Below are 22,201 nucleotides of genomic sequence, written 5' to 3'. Positions count from 1 at the left end.
TTACATCTCCGTTATTTATTTCTTGCTTGAGGAATTCCAGAAGTGAAGGTTCCATTGGCTCCCAGTGTAAGAAATGCAGTTGTGCAGTCACAAGGTCCGGCCCTGCTGCTTTTATCCAGCTTGCTTGGAAGACAGAAAATCAAGTGATTTGGGAAGATAGAGAACAAGCCAAAGTCAAGCTGTTAAACAAACAAACATTCTCAAGGGTTTCTAAGTGTTTAACCGTGGTTCTGGACAGTCCCGGTGAGGGAGGACGTCTGCATTCACCACCAGCTCCATTTTCCACAGAGCAGTTTCCATCAGTATTGCATTCCTTATTTTCAGACTGAATAAGGGACTCCATAATAAGCTGGTAAACAGTGACCTCATGCCTCTGCCTGCTCTTAGCTGGCCTCCAGTAATTAGAAGTGCAACCTGAAGCTTCCAACGCTTAGGAAGCACCAGCCAAAACCTGAGCTAGCACACCTCCCCCACAAGAGCAGCTGCATAAGCAAACAGCTCCTTGTGCTGCATTGGAGAATGGAGGAGAGACAGAACTGCCAACAGCAAACACGTAACAGCACCAACAGCATCAGCACCTCAAATCCTGTCCATAAACAGATTTCCATTTCCTCTAAGAGTAAGGAAAGCCAGACAGATCTTAGGGAGAGAACAACGGGCTGTAGAATGAAGGGGTATGTTTACTTATGTGAAATTCCATGCTGCAATTATAAATAGCCATGGCAGAAGCGGCTGTGCTGTCACTGATGACACAGGTACAGAAATCGCATTGAATTGTTCTTATCTCCTTATATCTAGAATTATTCTGAGTCACTTAATATGGTGCAAACTGAGTAAAGAACGAGGGCATCCAGAACGGTGGGCTGTTCATGGCTGCAGATCTCACCTTGCAGGTTGTCTGCCCCGGAATCACTGCTAAAGATTGCAGCCAGCCTGGAATTCAGCGCATCATCATTTTCTAAGTGATTCGTTGCACTGTTGTAAGTGCTCACAGAACTGTAAGTGCTCACAGAACTGTAAGTGCTCACAGAACTGTAAGTGCTCACAGAACTGAAGCAGCTTTTGGGAAGTGCCAGTCCTGAGTGATGCAGGTGCTTTATAAAATGACAGCGCAGCTGCAAGTACTGACACAGGGGCAGCACAGCTGCTTTGTCCCTCGTCGCTCTGTGCTTTTAAGGGTGACTTCGTCCAGGTCCCTTCATTCTCCAGGAAACCTCCCTTTCAATGAGCTCAATAAGCCGGGCTTAGTGAGTTTGAAGGCTCACAGAGCTCAGTGCGGCCTGCAGTGCTGGTGGGAGCTGACGAACAGGGCCCGGCTCTGTACGTGGGTCGGTGGGACGAGGGGAGCGGCTGGGAGCTGAGCAAGGACTGAGGTCAGACGGGAGAGGCGGTCACACAGCGCCATGGCTGCAACACCAGCGGCCATGGGGGCTCCATGGGGAGCAGCGGGCACCAGGACACGCGACGGGGGGCACGGTGAGCTCGGACGGCTTTGCCATCCGTACCGGCCGTACGGCAGCGTACCGTGAGTTAGTTAGCCTCCCTCTGGATGCCGGCCGCACACCGCGTACCGTGCATTAACCACCCATCGCACCCCGCCCCTCCCGTCCCGTCCCGTCGCTGAGGGCGGGTCCCGCCGCGTCTCGCGGTGTTTCCAAGTCTCGCCCCGCTCGGCGCGTCTCGCGGGAGCAGCCGGCCAAGATGGCGGCGTTGCCGGGCCGTTGAGCGGCCCCCGCGGGCGGGCGGCACCGGGCGGAGGCGGCACCGGGCGGTACCGGGCGGGCGCCGTTGTGCTGAGCGCCGCGGGTCATTGAGGCGGGGGATGCGGTCGGGACGGGACTCTCCGCCGCGGCTCTGAGCGCATCGTCCCTCCGGCCGCGGCCGGTCTCCCGGCGGGGACACTCTCTCCGGCCGCGGCGCCGCCGCCGGCGATGACCGGCGAGAAGCTGCGCTCGCTGCGCAGGGACCACAAGCCCAGCAAGGAGGACGGGGACCTGCTGGGGCACGGCGAGGAGGAGGCGGCCGCCGCGCCAGGAGCCGTGTTCACCGGGGGGCGCGGGAGCGGCAAAGGCGGCCGGGCCGGGGGGCACCGCGTGTTCAGCAACAACCACCAGCAGCGGCTGAAGGGCCCGGCGGGCGGCGGGACGGGCCCGGGCGCGGAGGCCGAGCGGTGCCCCGGGCACTTCCCCGTGCACGAGTGCGTCTTCAAGGGGGACGTGAGGCGGCTGTCGGCGCTCATCCGCACGCAGGGCATCGGCCAGAAGGACAGCCACGGTGAGCGACGGGCAGCGGGCTGTGCCCCCACCCTGCCTGCTCCCCTTCCTTCCTTCCTTCCTTCCCCCTCCATGGCGAGCCCGGGCCGGACCCGGGGGCTCAGCAGGCCCAGCAGCACTGCTTGATCCGTACGGTGTCCGTTCTGCTTTCTGTCAGCTGCTTTTTCCCTCCATCTGTCGTGTTTCGGAGAGTTTCATCATTCCTTGGTGTCTCATTTCTGCTTAGCTCGAGCTCTCACCTGTTCCATTGTAAAGCAGGTCGTGAGCTGCAGGCTGTGGCAATGCACTGCACGGCTATCCTGGGGTGGGGGGTCACAGCCCTGGGGGTGTTCGGAGCCGTGGGGATGTGGCACTGGGGGCTGGGGGTGGGTTGTGGAGCTCAGAGGGCTTTTCCAACCCAAACGGTTCTGGTTTTAATTGTTGTGTGTTTATCTTCCCTGAGGTCTGTGTAGTTAGCAGTGCTGGGAGCTGTAATGAGAGCTTTCTGTGGAGCACTGTGGCCGTACCTCCCGTCACTGGGGTTTCACTAATAGGAATGAGTGCTTTCCTGCTGTTTGCGTTGTTCTGAAGCACTTCCTCTTACACAGTCTTGCTTCAGACCTGAAGGTGCATTTTTGCAAGAACGCATTTTCTTTCATTTCTGAAATGTGTGAACTGTCAGCTGTTTGCTTTTAGGGCCGGCAGGGCTTAGGGAACACTCAGGACTGCCTCCTTGGGCTGTTGGTGGGATTATCTTTGGGTTTTCCCTGGCTTAAACAGAAATTGAATGTATATATTGTTGTCATCTGCTTCTCCTTCTTGCTTTGGACAGAGAAACAGCAGTAGCAGAGGTGGAAAAATGAGCCTCTGGTTACTTCAAAATGTGTAACTGTTCAGAGCCTTGATAGGGCATTTTAAAACGATAGGTTTAATTTGGGGGATGTTTTACATTATCAAATAAGGTGGCCTGTCAAATCAGCTGCAGTTGCATGGTTGGCTTTTGTCTGTATGTTTCCTGCCTTTTTCCAGGGTAAGATGATACGTTTCTGCAGGACAGTGTAAGTCACACGGCGTGTGGTGTCTGGGCGAGTTGTGATTAAAGGGTAGAGTTACTCTCTTTTTCTGATGATGAGATAAGTGTTCCCTTTGTTTTACTTAATTGTACTGTGTAAAATAAAACCAAACAGTAATATAGGGCAATCTGAGGATTGATACGAGGGGAAGGATAACAGAATTAGAAATTTAAAAGTATCTCCATGATAGTATAAAGCACTGAAACACAAGCTGCTGTGAGCTGGAGTAGCTCACGGCTCAGTTTCCTCAGTTGAGTTAGGAAGGAGCATTTCTTACAACTGTCATAACATTTTTCTAAGTAGCCTGCTATAAATATAGCTACAGATATATTTATCCTGTCATCCTCATTCCAAGAGTTGCAGCAAAGTCTGCTAGAATGAAAGCAACAGGCTTGGAAGGAAATCTTCCTCCCGTGTGCCTTCTGCTGCCTTTTTCCCAACATCTCTTCTGCTTCCTATCAAAGAACTCATTGCTGTAAGCTTAGAGTCTGGGCTTTGAAGGCACTTCATGACCTGTCTTTGCTGAATGTTGATACCATCTTTTTATATATGTTTCTGTACATTTCATAGTATATATATATATATATATATATATATATATATATATATATATACATAGAACTTCATTTTCACTGCTGCTCACAGTAGGAACAGCATGGATTTCTCTCCCATCTTCCTCCACATTTTTCCTTTTGCTGTTCTTTTGCCCTTAAATTTTTGGAGAAACAAACCCATCCAACAAAAAAACCTGAACCAATCCAAAACAAAACCAGAAACCAACAATGAAACCAAACCCTGGATGCCTTGACATGCCAAAGGCCTGACTGTTACTTCCTTGTTATTGTTTTCTTCCTGCTTGAATCCATCTGTCACTTGTTTACATATTTGTATGGTGAGTTATTTGGGGTAGATAACTGAGCTCACAATTATACTCAGAAGGAAACCTGAAGAGTCCTAGAGCGTGATAAGGAAGTGACAGAGAAGAGGAAGAACTTCTAGAAACAATTACTATTTATAATTCAGTTCCATTTTTAGTGAGTGGTTAAGTGGAAAAGCCACATCCTGTAGAACGTTGAACTTGTGGTGTTCTGATAAAACAAATGCTGGCTGTATTAATGAGAGCTAGCCAGCCTACTTCTGAATTAACCTCAGAGAAAAGCATTACTTGTTAGTAAGACCAGCATCGTTATTCTGAAAGGCAGAAGCTTGTGTATGTTTCAGGTTACTTTTATTTTTGCTGTAACACACCTTTAAAGCTTAAACATTTTCAGAAGAAAGCAGTCGCTTCTGAAATAGACAAATCTAGCTGAATTACTACCAGAAAGCACTCAGCTGCCTCGTAGGTGTGCCAGATGTCTACATGTGTGTGCATAACTTCTGACCTTTCATTAGGGAAGTAGTGATGGTTTTGTTGTGTGGCCTGGCTGGAGACCTGCTGGACTTGAGGCACTGCTGTATCACTGCTATCTCAGGTTAAGACTCTGTAGGCTACTCAGCCTAAACTTGGGCAGGGAAATATGAATGCTGGTTTCCAAAGCTATTAACACTGAAGAAACCTTCTGTAGATGGAAGGGATAAGTGAGATTTGCTTCTAAGGTGAATCAAGCTGTTGTCAAAAAAGAAACCTAAAGGAGAAGAGATCTGGTTGCAACTGTTCAAGTGTATCCACGTGCGTAGTGTGATAAGTCTGGAAACAATCACATCAAATTACTGTTACGTTACAGTGAAGTCATCAAAAGTGTATGTCAGCCTCTCAATGAGAACTGTAAATAATTACAGCTCGATCATGTAGGTAAACAATATCATAGTGAAGCTGCACCCTCTTTTGTCTTACCAGAAGCTGTCCCATGCAAAGCCACGTGTGTTCCTGGCAGTTGCTGCTGTGTTATGCTGCAGTTCACAGAACACCTCGAGCTGTTCCAGCCATCCTTCCAGCTGTAACAAGTGGAATTCCCCGCTCCTCCCCTCATGCCTGTTCTGGCAGACAGTGTTAAAAGCATTTTTTTTCATCAGAATAATTTTAACTGGTCTTTGTATGTTCTAGGTAGGAACTGTTCTAGGGCCTCTGTTGTTGTTGCCATGCTGAAGCAACTAGGCATGATTTGTGGTTTATATTCTAGGGTTGACAGAGCTGGAGGTTGTAGCATTATAGAATTCCAGTGGGACAGTTCCACTTGAGTCCTATAAATGCTGGTGCTACTTAATTCATGAGTCTTGAGTGCTAGAGGGAGTGTAATAGTGTGGCTCTGCCCTCGCAGCTGCTGGGGCCGTATTTGCAGCTCTAGATCCCCAGCTTTCCTGAAGGAGGAGCAGTGAGATGTCATGGTGTGCCTGATGGGCTTCTGAGATGAAATCTCTGGGAGGATTTTGGCTGTTGCCCACTTCTGAGCCTGACACTGGGCGCATCTGTCCTGAGACCTTTGCTTTCCCTCAGTTTTCCCATGCAGAATGAATGCTTGCCTGCACTGAAGACTGTGGTCGGGCAAACAAGGAGCCTTTCTGTTTGGACAGCTCTTCTCCTCCCTCCTCTTGGAGCAGAGATGCTGAAGATTGCAGAGGCATTCTGTGTGATGAGTAATTCCTCAGCATAATTCCTTTGTTTTGTGGCACCCAACCTGAAATAGTTTGAATGGCTTATTTGATAACTCAGACTTAACTTTGCTGCTGGGAGAACTCATTTTGTTTGGCTCAAAGACCATCAACAGCTCTAGAGATTTATCAGATGTTGGGACGGATCATTAGTGATGGAACAGCAAGATGCTACTCTGTTTTTTGAATGTGCCAAAGCTGGCTTTGCCTGTCAGTTCCTGCTGAAATGGCAAACATTTGGGGGGAGGATTTGGGAGTGAGGCAGATACTCTATTTCCAGGCCTAGACCCACAAACATATGTGGGTGCCTGACTCCCATGGGAGCGCTGTTTGTGAAGTAGCAATGGATTTGTGCTGGAATGAAAAGGTGTGTGGGCGTGTGGCTGTTCTGCATCCAGTGATGTCTGATACGGGCTTATCCTGGGCAGTGATGAAAGGCTGGACCATAGGAATGGCAGTGTTTCCACAATGGCCCTCTCTTTTGTGCTTATCTTGCCTTTCCTTCTCCCTTCCCTGAGGTTTTACCTCTCCTAGTGGTGCTGCAGGAAACCTCTTGTTTTATCTCAGAGATGTCAGTAAAACATTAGACTCCTCTTTGCCAGAGTCCCACTGGTTAAAGATCAACAAGAAGCGTATTGCTTCTTTTCATCTCCCTCACAAACAGCTTTTTATTTTTCATTCTGGAATTGATAGATTCTGATGGCTGTGCTTTCTCAATTGTAATGGCTGCTGCTCTGTGTGCTTCTTTTCCTACCCCACCTTGTCTGTAAGTTTCCTGTTCAGTTTTTGAACTGCATGCTTCTTGGTGTGAAGTATCAAAGTAAAAGCTGTGCTGGAAGAGCACTGGAGGTGATGTAGTGCAGCATCCTGCGCAAAAAGGCAGCACCAAAGTTGGTTCAGGCAGCTCAGAACCTTGTCCAGCGGAGTTTTGAAATGCTGCGATATTGCACAACTGCATTTATCAGCTGCAAGGTTCACCCCGTTTCTCAGGAATGCTGCCAAACACTTGGTTAACTTTCATTTTGTTGTTTCTTCCCAATATGCCGAGCCATTTTAGGGCCTGGAGCTGTCTGGCTCTTCTTATGCAGTGTTTGAAAGGTGTGCTTTGTTTTTGCTGTTGTTTTTTGTTGCTGGCTTCTTTTTTTGGGTAGCTAATTGAAAGCCACTTACAGCTCTGACTTTGACTGCTTGCCTGTCTCGATCAGAGATTCCACGATACTGTGGTGTGTTGGTAACTGCTTCGTACAGCAATCTATGAATGGTTTGGATTGCATCTTTGAGATGTGCAGTGCATCATCCTTGGCACGCGGCAAGTGTTTATTGCTAACACGATGCTGTGAAATCCATCTAACATCATCTGTTTTAATTGCAACAGAAATTTCTTTACAAGTAATTTTTCTTAACTGTGCTAGAAAACATTTGAACGTGCGCAGTGATACATTGAAATGGAAGTATCTCATACCCTTGAGACCGCAGGATAAAATGTATCAGAATTCTGGTAGCAGCAATAAGCCAGAAAAACATTTCTCTGTGTCCTACTGTCATATCTGAGAAGTATAAAATGGGTCACCTATAGCCGGGAAAACAGTCTTGTTTTTAATATCTGCTAACAGTCTGCAATGCTTTCCTTGGAAACGTGGCATTGAAGTAACCAAATGCTGGTGGTGGATGCTTGGTTTTCCTTTAGGGAAATGACTTTTATTCTGCAATGTGTCCGTTGCTGTATTAGTAAAAATTTTATACTCAGTCTTTGAAAAATTAATAAAATATGCTCCTAAAACTTTAATAAGTATCATATCTTTGAGTAGCTCTTACCCTAGATATGTCATTCTGTATAAAATATCATACTGCTCAGACCATGAGTGCAGAGGTTTGGGTTATTGCCTTCTTGAAAATATAATTGCACCAATTTGGCTGCAGTGGGTGTAATTCAAGGTGTAATTATGAAGCCCTGCTGGCCCGTGAAATGTTTCAGCTATATTTATTTTAACAAGCGCAAGAAAATAACTGTATGCTGCACTTGCTTAGAAATTGCTCTGGTGTATATGTACCTGCTCCTTCCTTAGGCTATAGAGTTTATTTACAGCGTTGGAGCTGTGTGTCCCAACTCCTGGAGGAGTTGCAATGAATCCTGTTATGTTGGATCTAATCTCTTTCTTTTTTTTTCTTTTTTTTTTTCCTTTTTATTTTAGGAAACACTCCTTTGCATCTTGCTGTGATGTTGGGACATAAAGGTTGGTAAAACCATCAGTTTTGTTTCTTAAATTGTCCTGAGGTCTCAGAGACAAGAGTAAAAAATGCCATTCAGTTTTTGTGTATGTGATCTTGTGTTTTAAACTTGTTGAAAGTTGAGGTTTTCTGCAAAGTAGAGGCTGCCCAGATGTGAAAGGCAAAAGTCTGCCAAGCAGTTCGGGCTGCCTGATGGGCCGGAGTCAGGGAGCCATGCAGGTGGAGGGCTGTGCTGGAAGGAGACGATGGCAGAGGAGTTCTGACAGCTGGACTCCTTTGTGAGCCTGGAACAAGAACCAGCTTCTGTCTTATTGCAGAGCTGGGGGGACTTGGAATATCATAGAAGACTGAGAAACAAGAAACAGCTTTCAGCAATGGAGGCAAACACATTAGTGCCTGTGTCCTCTGTGGTGTCCAACCAAGGATGGGACACGCTCAGTCTGTGTAGGCAGGAGTTTTCGTCCAGGCAGATCTCTGTTTTAATGCCATTAACAGAAGGCATTGATTCCTGTTTGTGTGATGGTGCCCTTTTTCTTCATTGCTTTCCTGGTTCCTAGTTGTGCTGTGGTTGTTACTGTGCTCATTTGAAGTCTTGAACAACCCGTTAGCTTTTTCTCCATTATATTTTCTAGAATAACATGACTCTGGGAATTGAAATGCGATCACTTTGCTGCCTTTGGCATACGCCTTTTTTCACCTGATACAAATTTCTGCTTCTCTGTGCTCCAGGACTGGCTGCTCTCTGCAGGATCCAGGGCAGCCCGGCAGGCAGAGCTGCCTGTTGTTCCGTGATGGCTGTCACCTTTTCAGATACCCTTTGGGGGACTTTTTTCTTTTTTTTACAGCAGTATTTTAAGGCAAAGGATTCACATTTCTACTTGAAATAGAAAGCGTTGAAATAGGCATATTTCAAGGCTGGGGAAAAAACAACTTGGAATATGATTAAGTCTCCATGACAGTAGAATTCTTTTTTGCTACTGAAACAAGAGAAAGAATGCCTTGGTTCTGTCAAGCTGTGTGAGTCCTGCACCTGGTGTGTGGTACTGCTCTGTAGCTGGGCTGCTGTCAGCTGCAGTGGTATCGCATCACCAAAGTACAAATGGTTTTGATCAAAGAAGCTTCTTTTGATAACAAGTGATAGAAAGGGATTTATCACCTTTCATTCGGTACAGTTGAATACCTGTTCTCTTGAGCTGTGGTTATTTTATGTTTCAGCTCTAGGATGAAATGCCTTACTGTTCAGTGCTGTCAAATTGCTTGATTATTGTGGCACATAGCATAGCAAGGAGAGAAGCAGTTCTTCCCCTTTCTTCTTTTTTCTTTGGCTGCCTATTTGAGATCTTGCTTTGTAGTTCACCTCTTGGCTTCTTAGTCAGCCATCCCGTGTGTAAAGCCCTTAATTACTTGGGATATTTATGGTAAGCCTTTATGTAGCTTGGCTGGAGCAGGACTATTCCCATATGATGTCAAGAACAGTACCTGGTTTTACGGTTTAGACTTTCACTCCTGCTTGGTCTTTGATCCTCCCCTTTGCTGCCATGTTAACCTGTCTCACTAATGCCGAAGGTCAGCTTTTCTTTCTGGGGGTGATGCACATGTACTGCACAGGTGCATATAGCAACACTGCAGCCAGGCTTTGGTGAATTGCAGGGTGAATTGACATCCTGTTTGTTTAACTGAAAATGGGATCTGGCTGGTAAATGTCTGTTCATGTGAGTGTTGTCATTGTGTTAGGTACTGTTTGAGCAACTGCAGAAGATACGTCTGCATGTTTCTGGACAGAGTACTTAGGGCTTTGGTTTGTTTACCACAAAGGACAGTGTACTCACAGGTCAAGCATCTCTTCCTTTCCTAACACCACGTTACCAGTGACTCATGACTTTTGCGTCTTGAGTGACTGGTAAGGTTTCCTGTAACACCTGTAGGCAAAGAATCAGGAAGTCCCTCTATCTGCAATTCCTTCCCATCCTACTCATAATGAGATGTTTCTTTAGCCTACAGCTCCTGCTCGATCCCATCGTCTGCAGATGGGTCAGGTTGATTTTAATGAGCTGTGGAGAGGAAGCTTTCCATAGTTAGAAATGGAAGAACCATTTAAAATGAGGACAGCTTATTCAAAACATAGAAATACTGAAAGATATCTTCTCTTCTGAATTTTAAGGGCTACTGCTGATTCTATCATCAACTTTTATCCTTAGAGAAGGCAGTGCAAGTTGAGCTGAGACTATGCTAGGAACTGGTGTGGTGTTTATGGGGTGTTGGTGTGCTCTGTTAGCACAACACATGCATGCCAAGAGGCCAGGAAGGCATCAAGGCGTGCTGTTATTGATGTGTGGGCAAACAATGTAGTGCATGGCAAGTGGAGCTCTGTGCTGGTGGAGCAAAGGCCCACGAGTGGTGTGCTGTGCTTTATCTGTGCACTCTGATAGTCCCAGGATAACCGTTGTTGCTGCACAGCGTGTTATGCACATGTTCTAACACTTCAGAGAGATTGACATTAAACAGAGAGGGATGATTTAACAAGCATTTAAAGTCTTTTATATGTAGAGCAGTGTGTGTGTATATGCAACAGTACATCTTTATAAAAAGCAACGTATAAAAAGCATAAGGAGATGTTTCTCAGTGGTAATACTGTTGGTTGTTGATCGTCAATTATGTGCTTATATTTAATAGGAAAATGCTATAAATAATTTCATGAACCTTTTCAAATTTTATTTATAGCTTGAGTTCGTATTTTAGATATGTGTTGTGATGGCGTTTAATATATTGAATGTCCACTAGTTGTGTTTTATTATTGTTTCCTCTATCACAAATTACTTAACTGCAATACCTATAATGTTTACTGAAAGTAATTTTTGCTGCTTTGTTACAGAATGTGCCCACTTGCTTTTAGCCCACAACGCTCCAGTAAAGGTGAAAAATGCTCAGGGATGGAGCCCTCTTGCAGAAGCCATCAGCTATGGAGACAGACAAATGAGTAAGAGCATTGCTGAACAATTTCCTGTATCCCCAGGCTCACATTCAGCAATATACATGCATACCCAAGGGTGTGGGTATATCTTGACATAATCAAATACTTTATATTATAAGCAGTTTCTGAAGCTTTTCTTCCTACCGTGATCATATTGAGTTATTTATAATTACCGTAACTTGAAGTGCGTTACTGCAAAGTCTGATGAAATGCTCTATTAACATCAATTATTTTCCATGTTTTAAAACTCTGTTGCATGCCAGCAATAAGCTGCAGTTGGCCACATAGCACAGTTTTACCCTACGTTTAACCTCTGCTCAGTTACAGCACTCCTACGGAAGCTTAAACAGCAGTCCAGGGAAAGTGTTGAGGAAAAGCGACCTCGATTATTAAAAGCCCTGAAGGAGGTAGGTAAATGGAAGGCAGCTTTGTTGGCAAAAACCAGATTATGATAGAAACCAGTAGGTTTTGTTCATATGGTAATGGATGCTTTAGCAAGCTGAAAAAAGCAAAAGAGCTTCTTGCCCATTTCAAGGGCTCACAGAACCGTGTGCGTTCCTAAGAAATGCAGTCAGAAAAATGCCTCAGATAAGAGAGACCTTCCCATCATTTATTTAACCTGAAAGTCACAGAATGTGTTTTTAATCTGTGCTAGTTTTGTTGGATTTTTAAGGCTTCCTTAAATCTCAGTTTGGTGAAGAAGTTGCCGTTATATCCTGTCACCCATCACAAATGATGGGTTTTTTGTTTCTTTGTTTAATGCTTGTAAGGAAAGAGATTTTTTTGGTAAGTTTAGCTCTCCATCTGCATGAGCAGCCAGGTTTTCTTGAGTGCAGTAAAAGAATTGTCAGTATTGACAACTGGGAGTGTGTTTCTAGAATATAAATCGGAATTTGTGTACACAGATACCGGGTGTAGCTGAAACCTGATCCATTGATTCAGGCAGAATGCAGTTTGGTGTGATGGGATGCGGCCAGTCAAAGCAAACAAAATGCTATACAGGCTTTAAAAATTGGGATTTACAATTTATTTTTTATTCACTGCTTAATAGCTGTGTAACTTTTCTTCCAAAAAATTCTCTAAAGGTTGGTAGCTTAAATGAAGCACATGTTTAGCATTACTGGTTCTGCTATTGGTGAAGCTTCAGAAATGTTTAATTTCAGTGTAAGTTGGACTACTAACATCAGAGAGGGAAAATGTGTTTTTTGGCAATACACAAACTTTGCCAAACTTTCAGAGGATTTTCCAGTTGACCAAAATGTTAATATATTCTTTTCATCTCAGCTAGGTGACTTCTATCTAGAGCTTCACTGGGATTTTCAAAGCTGGGGTAAGTGACTGCCTTACTGTCACCCTTTCTGTTGGGAGATAATATTATCAGTCTTCCGCACACCTGTTCTCTCAAGCTGAAATTTGTTTCTAGTTTATATCTTGGAAAATTCATGATTGTGTTGTGAAGACTGAAGTTGCAAATGAAGGACTTTTTTTTTCTGAATTATTTTTGATGACTTTTTTGAGTTTAATTCTGTAATCCAGGCACACGACATGAGGCGGGGAGGGGAACGAGCTGTTTAAGAAAATGGGGATAAGAACAAAATATTAAATTGCCTTAATCTGGTCATTTGGTGTCACTGCAGAGCAGTGGTTTGAGCAGTTCAGCTGAAGGACAGGACTCGTGGCATTGAACTCCTTGACTCCAGCAGTCTCACATATCCAGCTCGTAACACTGGGCTGGTTCTCAGTTCCTCTGGTACTTTAACATTCTTTAGGTTTTAAGCCTTAGTGCTTTGGATTTGTCTTCTGATTGTCTTGTTCTGCTTTAATTGTAGCTGGGCTTCTGTCTGGCATAATATTTAAATGAAATATCCAACTGCAGAGTTAAAATTCCAAACAGAAGATAAATCACTAGAATTGATAAATGGTTTAGTTTGTTTAAAATGAGGACACTTGATGCTGAAGATATTCTGTACAAGTGTGTACCAGTTCTGCAGTTATGACAAGCATGACGTTAGCGTGCTTGCATTGAGGTTATGATGGAAAATAGGTATGCTGTATCTTTATATTACAACACACTGAAGTTAAAGGCGGGGTGCAGTTTTACTCAAAGTACTTTACAGAGAAACCTCATTGTTCTAACTGTCCAACATCTCTACCTACTTCTAGTGCCTTTACTTTCCCGAATTCTGCCTTCCGATGCATGTAAAATACACAAGCAAGGTATAAATATCAGGTAAGCACTGATTTGCCATTTGAGTTTACTCAGCAGGAGAGTTTGTTTTCTGTTGGTGAGAGAAAAGAATACCAGCAGTAACTGAAACGTTTCAGCTGAGACTGTTTCTTAGTCCTCTTTGTAACTGCAATCACATTGTACCAGGGCTACTCAGGCTTGGGGCTGGAGATGCTTGTTGCAGGGAGCAGATACATTGCTCGGTGTGTAGCACATACTGGCTACATAATTTCTGTCACTTCCTTCTGCTGTTTCTCTTCAGAAAACATTGTGTGTGTGTATTGTGGGTGCTAAAAATACAATATGAAGGTATAGTTGGCACTTCTTCTATGAAGCTGGTATAAACATAGACCAAATTTTCATAGAACCAGAATCCTTAGAGGCCTCTGAGGGCCCTCTAGTCCGACTCCCCATCCAGCTCCATTATAAACATTACATGAAACCTATTAAGTGTTTCTTACCTAATTTTTACTTCTATATCTGGGCATAAATAATGGGATATTCTATGAAGACTTGAAGTGAAGTGAACCTTCACTTGTTTGTGCCGATAAATAAATAATAATAGTAATCAAAAGCTTCTCCTTGAAAGCACAGCTTGTCAGTCAACAGATGCGACTGTTTATACGTAACTTCTTTTAATGTTCTGGTGTATTTTCACAGGCTGGACACAACTCTCATAGATTTTACTGACATGAAGTGCCAACGAGGGGATTTAAGCTTCATTTTTAATGGTGATGCAGCACCCTCTGAATCTTTTGTAGTTTTAGACAACGAACAAAAAGTTTACCAGCGAATACATCATGAGGTAAGGGTCTGTGTGAGCCCAGGGGGTGCAGTACATCAACCTTTTACTTCCCACCAGAAGTCTGAATTTACTGAACAAGAGGCACCTCTGAGAAAGACCCGACCTCCAAAGAAATGCAAACTAAATTTTTGTTCAGCTTGTAGGCTTTTATTTTGAAAATCTGCTTTTTAATGAGATCAGATAAATCAGAGAGAAACAGAATGAACATCAGTTGGTTTTCATTTTCTTAAAATTATTTATTAAAAAAAAAGAAAGTTCAATCATGATGGTGAAATTCTATGCTGTGACTGGTAATCTTCCTTCTAGGAATCTGAGATGGAAACGGAGGAAGAGGTTGACATTTTGATGAGCAGTGATATTTACTCAGCAACGTTATCAACCAAATCAATCACCTTCACGCGTGCCCAGACAGGATGGCTTTTTCGAGAAGACAAAACAGTAAGTTAAAGGAAGTTGTCAGACTGGCATTGCTGGAGGCAGAACAGTTTAGACAGCAGTTGTGTAATGTGGTTGGCAGCAGAGGAGGAGTGAAATGATCGGATGTTCAGGATGGAGTAGAAAAATGGCTTCCCCTGCCCCCACAGCTGTCACTAGTTTGACACAGAGTGTGTCTGGTGGACTGCCTGCACAAGAGAATGGTAGCTTGGAAAAAAATAGCCAACTGCAGCTGAAGTGGGTGTGGAGGAACACTGTGCTGGAAATGACTTAGTCCTAGCACTGCATAGGAAATGGAAAGTCATCTCAGGATTGATGTCCGGCCCTGTATGGCCCTGTGTCTGTGAGGTGCAGGAGGATGAAAGCATTCTGGCTATGGTTTGCTTTGCATGTTGCTTCCAGTGTTCCAGGCACAAATTCTCAGGTGTGAAAACATTGAAACATCTGCCCTTACATGTAGGGAATTGCTTTCTGGTGATAGCTCTGAAGGGTTTTGTATTGACTTGAATGTCAGGTAGTGCCATTCGCCACAGCTTTTCTGCTGAGCTAGTTTTGCAGAACTCTTTCCTTATGTGAAATCAGAAATCAATATTATAAGTGTGTAAAATACTCTGTAAGTTATCATTTATCACAACTTATTGGAGGGGCTTTTAGTGGGATTTCCCTTGGCCACTCAGATTCTTAGGCAGCCTTTTCTCATTTACTTTGCACTGATACAAAATACCAGTTCCTGGGGGAATTACTGTGTTCTCTGTGGAACTGCATGATGATAATTCACGTGGTTAGTTGTGTAAGTCTACATTAAAACATTTCAATCCTGAACTCACCATGCTGCAATTAAATTGTTTGTATATAGCATTTAAATGGTTTTATTTAATCTTCTGTGATTCTCCAGAGTCTAATTCCTCTCATTTAGGAAAGAGTAGGAAACTTCTTGGCAGATTTCTACCTGGTTAATGGACTTGTGTTAGAATCAAGAAAAAGAAGGGAACACCTCAGTGAGGAGGATATTCTTCGGAATAAAGCTATCATGGAGAGCCTGAGTAAAGGTGGCAACTTAATGGAGCAAAACTTTGAGGTATTCTTACGTCATTCTTTTCACTGTGTGAATTGTTTTGGGAGAGAATAAATGTAGCAAGATTAGTAAATAGTATTTTTGTTCCATTCTGATCATCATAATTGTAACATAATGTGGCCTGTAAATGTATCCCTGCTCATCTGTTTGTGTATTCTGCTGATCAGTGCAAGTATTGAGAGGGTTCTTTTCTTGAATATTTCAGTCTTAATTTGTCTCTTAATACGTGAGATGTTTTAGCTGTGGCAAATCACTTTAATTTCATTAGACCAAATATTTATTGTCTTGAATGCCCTTCCTGGTTCTTCTTTCAATTACGTTTTCATTTAGCTTCATTAAAATGGATTAAGCCTGTTATTATCACCATGAAGTTGAGAGCTATTCAGAATGAGCCAGACATCATCTGGGAACACGCAGACAAGCCTTTTTAAGAAGGGCTGATTTATTTCTGTACGAGCTCATGCTTTATTACTTGCCATTCAGGCACTTGAATTAACTGATGAGCTGGTGTGCTACACCAGCCAGCTTCTGGGTACAGCACTGTTTGAGGCCTAATATCTAAATGGAGTCTGTGAAGGGAGGAGTAAGAGAGAGAAAAGCCATGTGAAATTCCAGCTGCAAACTGAGTGCATCTTTTGAATGGTAAAACTGTAAGAGAACGCCAAGAAAGATCAACTGCTAAAATGTGTTTCTTTGAACAGCCCGTCAGACGACAATCCCTCACTCCACCATCGCCCAATACCATTACATGGGAGGAGTACATATCAGCTGAAAATGGAAAGTGAGTAGTCTGTTTTATTTCCGCAGACAGCCATGGCTAATCGGGACACTTGTTTCAGCATCCACTAATTCATGGGTTCTTTTTGGTTTATAGTTAAGGAGCAGAGGAATCTTGCTTTGCATTGCCTAGATATTTAATGTTTTGTAGGCTGAGGAAACTGACTGAGAAACTGACAGCAGTTCACATGAGGAAGATTATTCCATCCGCTACTGATAAAAATGCATTTGTAGGCATGTACCTGCATCTTGGGCTTCCAGCTTACTGAAAATGCAGACCTCTTAGCTGATGTTTTTAAGGGAAGATTTCCCATCAAATTCATTTCTGTATTTTGCTGATCTTTTCTTACAATGGTAATAAGCAGCCTAATCTCCATATTTAAAGGAAAAGCTTATGACTTAATGAGAGTCAGTGTGCAAAAATGCTCACTTCTGGAATGCAGTGGCATATGGAACTCCGTGTACTGGCCAGGTCTGTGCAAGGTGCTCTCCTCCAGGTGTGCAGTGGACAGTTACGTTTTCAATTCATTTGTAGTGGCTTTGGTTGCAAAAGATCCGAGCAGTTGAGTTTGCTGCCAAGACTTGAATATTATCCAGCTCTGCTGCATGTGGGAAGATGCAGAAGGAAATGGTAGAAGCTGTGAGTCCGCAGATGCTACAGGGTATCCTGCAGTCAGATGTTACCAGGGAAGATAATATTACAGTACAGGCTTACTAAGAAGACAATTGGATTCTTTTTACTAGTTTCGTATTCTATGTGTCTGAAATAGAATAAATGTTCAAGCATAATAAGTAGGTTGTGCTGGAACAGCGTGGAAGAACATGTATGTCTGTTTTAACAAGAAAAAATGTAGTGATCAGTTACCAGAAGGGTGTTCAGGTTTCTTGATACTTTAAGTTGGAGGGCAGTAAGATCTGTTACCTCCTGTCTGTTCTGTCACAGAATTGTTTTCAGGTCTGTGTTTTCCATTTTTGTCCTCTGGGGACAGGAGGGTTGATGGAAGATTATTTTCTTTTGCCTGATTCTGCCTTGTCTGCAAGGTTAGCAGAGCTCTCAGTAATCTGAATTCAGATGGCCACCAGCTCATGTTTGCTATGCACAGCCTCTCTTTTATTGTAGAGGTTCTTTACTGAGTTTTTCAAAACTGAGTCTTAATTCTGTTCTTTAAAACTAAAACTTGTCTTTGTCCTTCTCTCTTCCCCATTCCAGAGCTCCTCATTTGGGCAGAGAACTGGTCTGCAAAGAAAGCAAGAAAACCTTTAAAGCAACAATAGCAATGAGCCAGGAGTTTCCCTTAGGAATCGAATCGTAAGTCTGACTCGCTGGCTGTGGGTGTTCCTTGGAGTAACAAGTGTGTCATCCTGCCTGCAGGGCTCTGCAGAGGTTCAGATCTGATGTTTCAGCAGTGACCAAAGTCATGTTGTGAAGGAAACTGACAGTGACAGTTACGGAGCTCGTGCCTGTGTGCCCGCTCTTGGCAAGGCAAAGTAATTCTATGTGATGAGAGCTGAGGTTGGATCAGCTGTGTCGTTAACTCATCAGAATACAGAAACTCCCCTGACAAGTTTCAGCACTAAGTTTTGTTCTCTAAATCCATACAGAACCATGTCAATGTCCTTATCTTTGGAGGAGGGGCTGTGGGGCTTCGTGCTTCAGTGTCTTTTGTAAACTGAGGGCGAGAGTCCCATAGCTTGGTGTTCATCATGCAGTAATGCAGTGTGGGTCGCTGCAGTCTGAAAGCAGCAGTGCTGACGTTGGAGCTCTAGAGGCGCACAGCAGGCATGGTGTGGTCTTTCAGATCCCTTCAATCACTTTGCTCTCCGGGTTGTTCTGGGAAACGATTTGTGATGATGTTCATTCTCCTTTTCAGATTATTGAATGTTTTAGAAGTAATTGCACCCTTCAAGCACTTTAACAAACTTAGAGAATTTGTTCAGATGAAGCTTCCACCAGGCTTTCCTGTCAAATTAGGTAAGGCTGCTCTAACAACATCTGTGGCTTTGTTTTGCAAAACCGTTGTTCCTATTCATGCAGTGAGCTCAGGGGTGCTCTGAGTTCTGGAAAAGGACTCTTACATAACGGAGCGTGTTGCTGTGGATGTCAAGGAACACGGCTGTGTTACTGCAGGGGCCGTTGGTTTGAAGGAGACCATCTGAAGCTCTGAATGGTGCTAACAGGAGTCCAGCTCTGAGACTTTGGGTTTCCTGGTGCTGCCAGGGCTTCGTTCTGAGAGTAGCAGATAAGCTGAAGTTTCCTTGCATTACAGGATGATCTTAGCCATGAGATGGGAACTTGATAGTGTTTACTATTTCATTTCCCTCAAATACTACTGGTGATATACTGTTTACTTGGAGGTGAATGGAAGCCAAACCATCGCCTTTGCTACCAATGGAAGCATGTAAAACAACTTACTTGTGGATACTGATTATCCTGGGGTAATCTATCTAAAAGTGATAGTACACTTTGTAAGTGCTACAGGACTTCCTGCCTGCCAGTAAGCTGTGCAAGCGTGAATATTCTGAGCAGATGACATTGCACATCCTATCCAATAGCACAGTTCTGTTCAGAGACCGAAGTTTGAACATCTGCTTTAAGTTATTGCAAGGATAATTCTTAAATATTCAATTTCAGTGTAATGTTTGCTCTAAAATATCCATTTTTGTTTTAAAGTGCTCACTTTTATGTGTGGGTTTGCTCAACTTTCATGTTGAATGCTCCTTATCTCAACGCAGGGGTTCCGATCCCCCTCTGACTGCAGTGGCAGTGAGCAGACAGCTGTGTGCAGGTTAAACAACAGCACTGCAAGGTCATCTTACCTTGTGTCACATGCATTCTAACAGATCACTCTGTGTTTGCAGCGCCTTCATTTCTGCATTGTTATGTATCCTGCAATGTGAAAGGAAAGCCCTCAAATTGATTACATTACCCAACTCAATGAAAAACTGCTGGTGTTTCCCTGCTCGGGGGATGTGAGCGTGTTCTGAAGTACCTCTTATTTCTTTATAAGCTTAGAAGTGCCATGGTGTCAGATCTTAAACGTCTCCATAATAAGCAGGCCTGAACTTAAAAATCATTAAATAGCTGTTGGAATTATTGATAAGCCTTTATTTCTCTGATCTTCACTGTGCTGTTGTGCTTCCTGTCTAGATATCCCCGTGTTTCCCACCATCACAGCCACTGTGACTTTCCAGGAGTTCCGTTACGATGAGTTTGATGAGTCCATCTTCACTATTCCTGATGACTACAAGGAGGACCCCAGCCGTTTTCCTGATCTCTAATTAAACTGGAAGGTTAATGGTGAATAACAAAACAACAATACCAGCGTACCACAGTGAAAGCAAATGGATGCAAATAGCCCACAGATATAGATAAAGAAGTGGGTCATAAGGGAAAGGGATGAACTTACTAATACAGAGTAAAAGGGAACGTGCATCAAGTGACTGATGTACTGACACTGTAATGGGCATCTAACCCAGGTCCTGATGGACAGCGAGTCTCCTGACGTGTCGTTCACTCTTTTCTACATGCAGTGCTGCAGCCGTGGTGGTCTGACACCTCGGTGGCCCTGGGAATACAAACAGCTGTGAGGACTATCATTCGTTTTTAAATTTTTTTACATTTCTTGTTGATACAGAAAGCACTCGGACCATTAGCATAAGGGTTGAAATGTCTTAGCTGCATATTAGTCCTTTCCAACATCCACCCTACTCTAAGGTGACCATATTATATTCTTTCAAGCTTTGTTTTCAAGAAGTGTAAACTATGTATCATTATGTATAGTTCAGTAATTTGAATGTTAGTTGAGCGTAAATTAGGAGGAATGCGTTCTCTGTAGTTGAATGAACCAAATGGTAACCATTAAACGATTGCATTTCCATGTTGCAATATACTTCAGAAATAGCATTTGCTCTGCAGGGAGTGAGGTACCTCCTGGAGCCCCTCAGTGCCCCGTTCTGGTGCTATCCGTGTCTCTGGAGCATTATCTTTTCACGGGGCTGGTTGTTAATTTCCCTTCCATTGGCTCTGAGCAGGAGCTCCCTTTGGCTGGCCGGGCAGTCCTCGCCGTGCCCACGGTGCTTTGTTGATTGGCGTGTTTGGAACTTCATGAGCTGGGAAGTGTCACCTTGTTTGTTCTTCTTTCCCATTCACTGAGGAGATTTGCTCCTTAATGGGTGAACATCAGCAGCCACATGGAGAGTTCCTACAGCAGTAGCTCAGTGTTAAGTCTTTGTGTGAGGGCAGGTTGTCCTTGCAGCGGGTTGAGCTGCGGTGCACTCAGTAGGGCTCAATATGGAGGATTCTGTTGGCAAATGCTTGCAATGTTTCTAAATGAATTCTCTTCCTCTTAGTGCTTTTAATAGATGGGAGTCCCGGCTCCGCCTCCTTGAGCTTATTCTCATTCCAGGTGGTCCCAGTCTCCTCATTTGACAGTAACCCAGCGTCTGGTTTGTTAGAAAGAATCTGTGCAAGAGGCTAATGGTGCTATTTGTTTGTATTAAGAAACTTAGATTAAAGTGCTGTGGTGTCACTGTACAAAACTGTAAATACTTTGGAAATGATGTTCTTTGTGCACTGGAGTTAAACCTAATGGCAGCCGGTGGAGGTAAGTATCCAGAGTCACTGCAGGAAGTGCCACGGGTGCTTAGGGAGGTACCGAGCTGACAGTGTGGAATACAGGAATCCAGCTGTGTGCTCCTTGTTCTGTGTTTCCCGCTGTTCCACTGTACCACGGAGCTGCTGGGTAGGAAGGGGCCTGCACAGCAGAGCAGTGCTGGCTGGTGGTGCTGAGGTTCAGGCAGCGTCGGTGCTTTCCCAGCCTCTGGCTGCGGATCTGCTGCTGGGTTTGGTCCCTGTGTGATCACAGGGCGGCTGGCAGTGCTGCAGCCGAAGTGTTTCCGGAGCTGTTTGCAGTGTGTGCTTGTGTCTGGGTTTGTTCTGACATGGTTGGACATGGATCTTGTTGCAGGAATTCCCTCCGTGTCGCTGCACTGAACGCGCCCGGCTGCGTTTCTCGGCCTGGAGCTGGAGGCGCTGAGCGCGTCTGCGTCCTTTGCAGCTCAGCGGCTGCCCGTCGGTTCCTGCCTCATCCCCGTTGGGTGCGATGTGCTGACCCGCTGCTCGCTCCGTTTCCTCCCGCTGCCCGGCGCTGTGTTTCCACCCCAGGCGCGTTCCCTGCCCACCATGACTGTGGGGCACAGCTGCGATGTGCAGTTTGTAATTGCCATGGAAAAACCATGGTACTATAATAAATATCTATTTCTGCCCCCAATGCTCTAAAGGTAACAGCTGCTGTTTAATAGAGTGCAGGATTTAACAACCAAACCACAACCAGCCACCACTGGTAACTCCTCTGCTCCTGACCTTCCCTTCCCAGCTGTCATTTTCCAAGCCCTAAATCTAACTGAGCTCCTCCCTGCCAACAGGAAGGGGTGGGAAGGGAGGAGGGCCTTTCTCACCCCTCAGCTCACCATTAATTAGCACAGTGTTACTCAGCTCCTGCTTTGGTGCATCTTTAATCTGTGGCTGAGCCAACAGCTGTGGATGGTGCTGCCTCTGCTCTGTGCCCCAATTTTAAGTGTTAAAAAAGTCCAGCAAGTTCCTACTGTGAGTTAAAGGCACCTTGAGGAATGGCAGAGGGCAGAAGCTGCTGCTCAGTAAGGGTTAAACTAATTAAGTAGTGCAGAGATGATCAGAGCGCTTGGAACGCCTCATCTCCAGAGGCAGAGATCTGATTTTCAGTAATAATTATTCCATTTAAACCAGTGAG

General features: G+C 44.4%; 1 protein-coding gene across 3 annotated transcripts; it reads left to right on the top strand.

Moving 5' to 3' along the window:
* Nucleotides 1-1,675: 1,675 nt before the first annotated feature.
* Nucleotides 1,676-21,703, top strand: ANKRD13C (ankyrin repeat domain 13C). Of its 3 annotated transcripts, none has more exons than XM_032446337.2 (14): nt 1,676-2,274; nt 8,107-8,148; nt 11,016-11,120; nt 11,436-11,521; nt 12,399-12,444; nt 13,278-13,344; nt 14,002-14,146; nt 14,453-14,584; nt 15,498-15,659; nt 16,358-16,437; nt 17,644-17,742; nt 18,305-18,405; nt 19,582-19,731; nt 21,401-21,703. In XM_032446337.2, the coding sequence occupies exons 1-13, from the start codon at nt 1,932-1,934 to the stop codon at nt 19,710-19,712; spliced, it is 1,539 nt and encodes a 512-aa protein (XP_032302228.1). In that variant the 5' UTR covers nt 1,676-1,931; the 3' UTR covers nt 19,713-19,731; nt 21,401-21,703. The 3 variants fall into 3 exon arrangements, with proteins under 3 accessions (XP_032302228.1, XP_085368577.1, XP_015726339.1); XM_085512451.1 differs by having other exon boundaries at nt 19,582-19,724; nt 21,401-21,538; XM_015870853.2 differs by lacking the exon at nt 21,401-21,703 and having other exon boundaries at nt 19,582-20,979.
* Nucleotides 21,704-22,201: the final 498 nt, after the last annotated feature.

Source organism: Coturnix japonica, chromosome 11 (assembly GCF_054131305.1).
Source record: "Coturnix japonica strain WE chromosome 11, WE-NBRP24, whole genome shotgun sequence".
Taxonomy (NCBI): Eukaryota; Metazoa; Chordata; class Aves; order Galliformes; family Phasianidae; genus Coturnix; species Coturnix japonica.
Note: the sequence above shows the minus strand (reverse complement) of the source record. Positions and strands in the feature narration are given on the sequence as shown.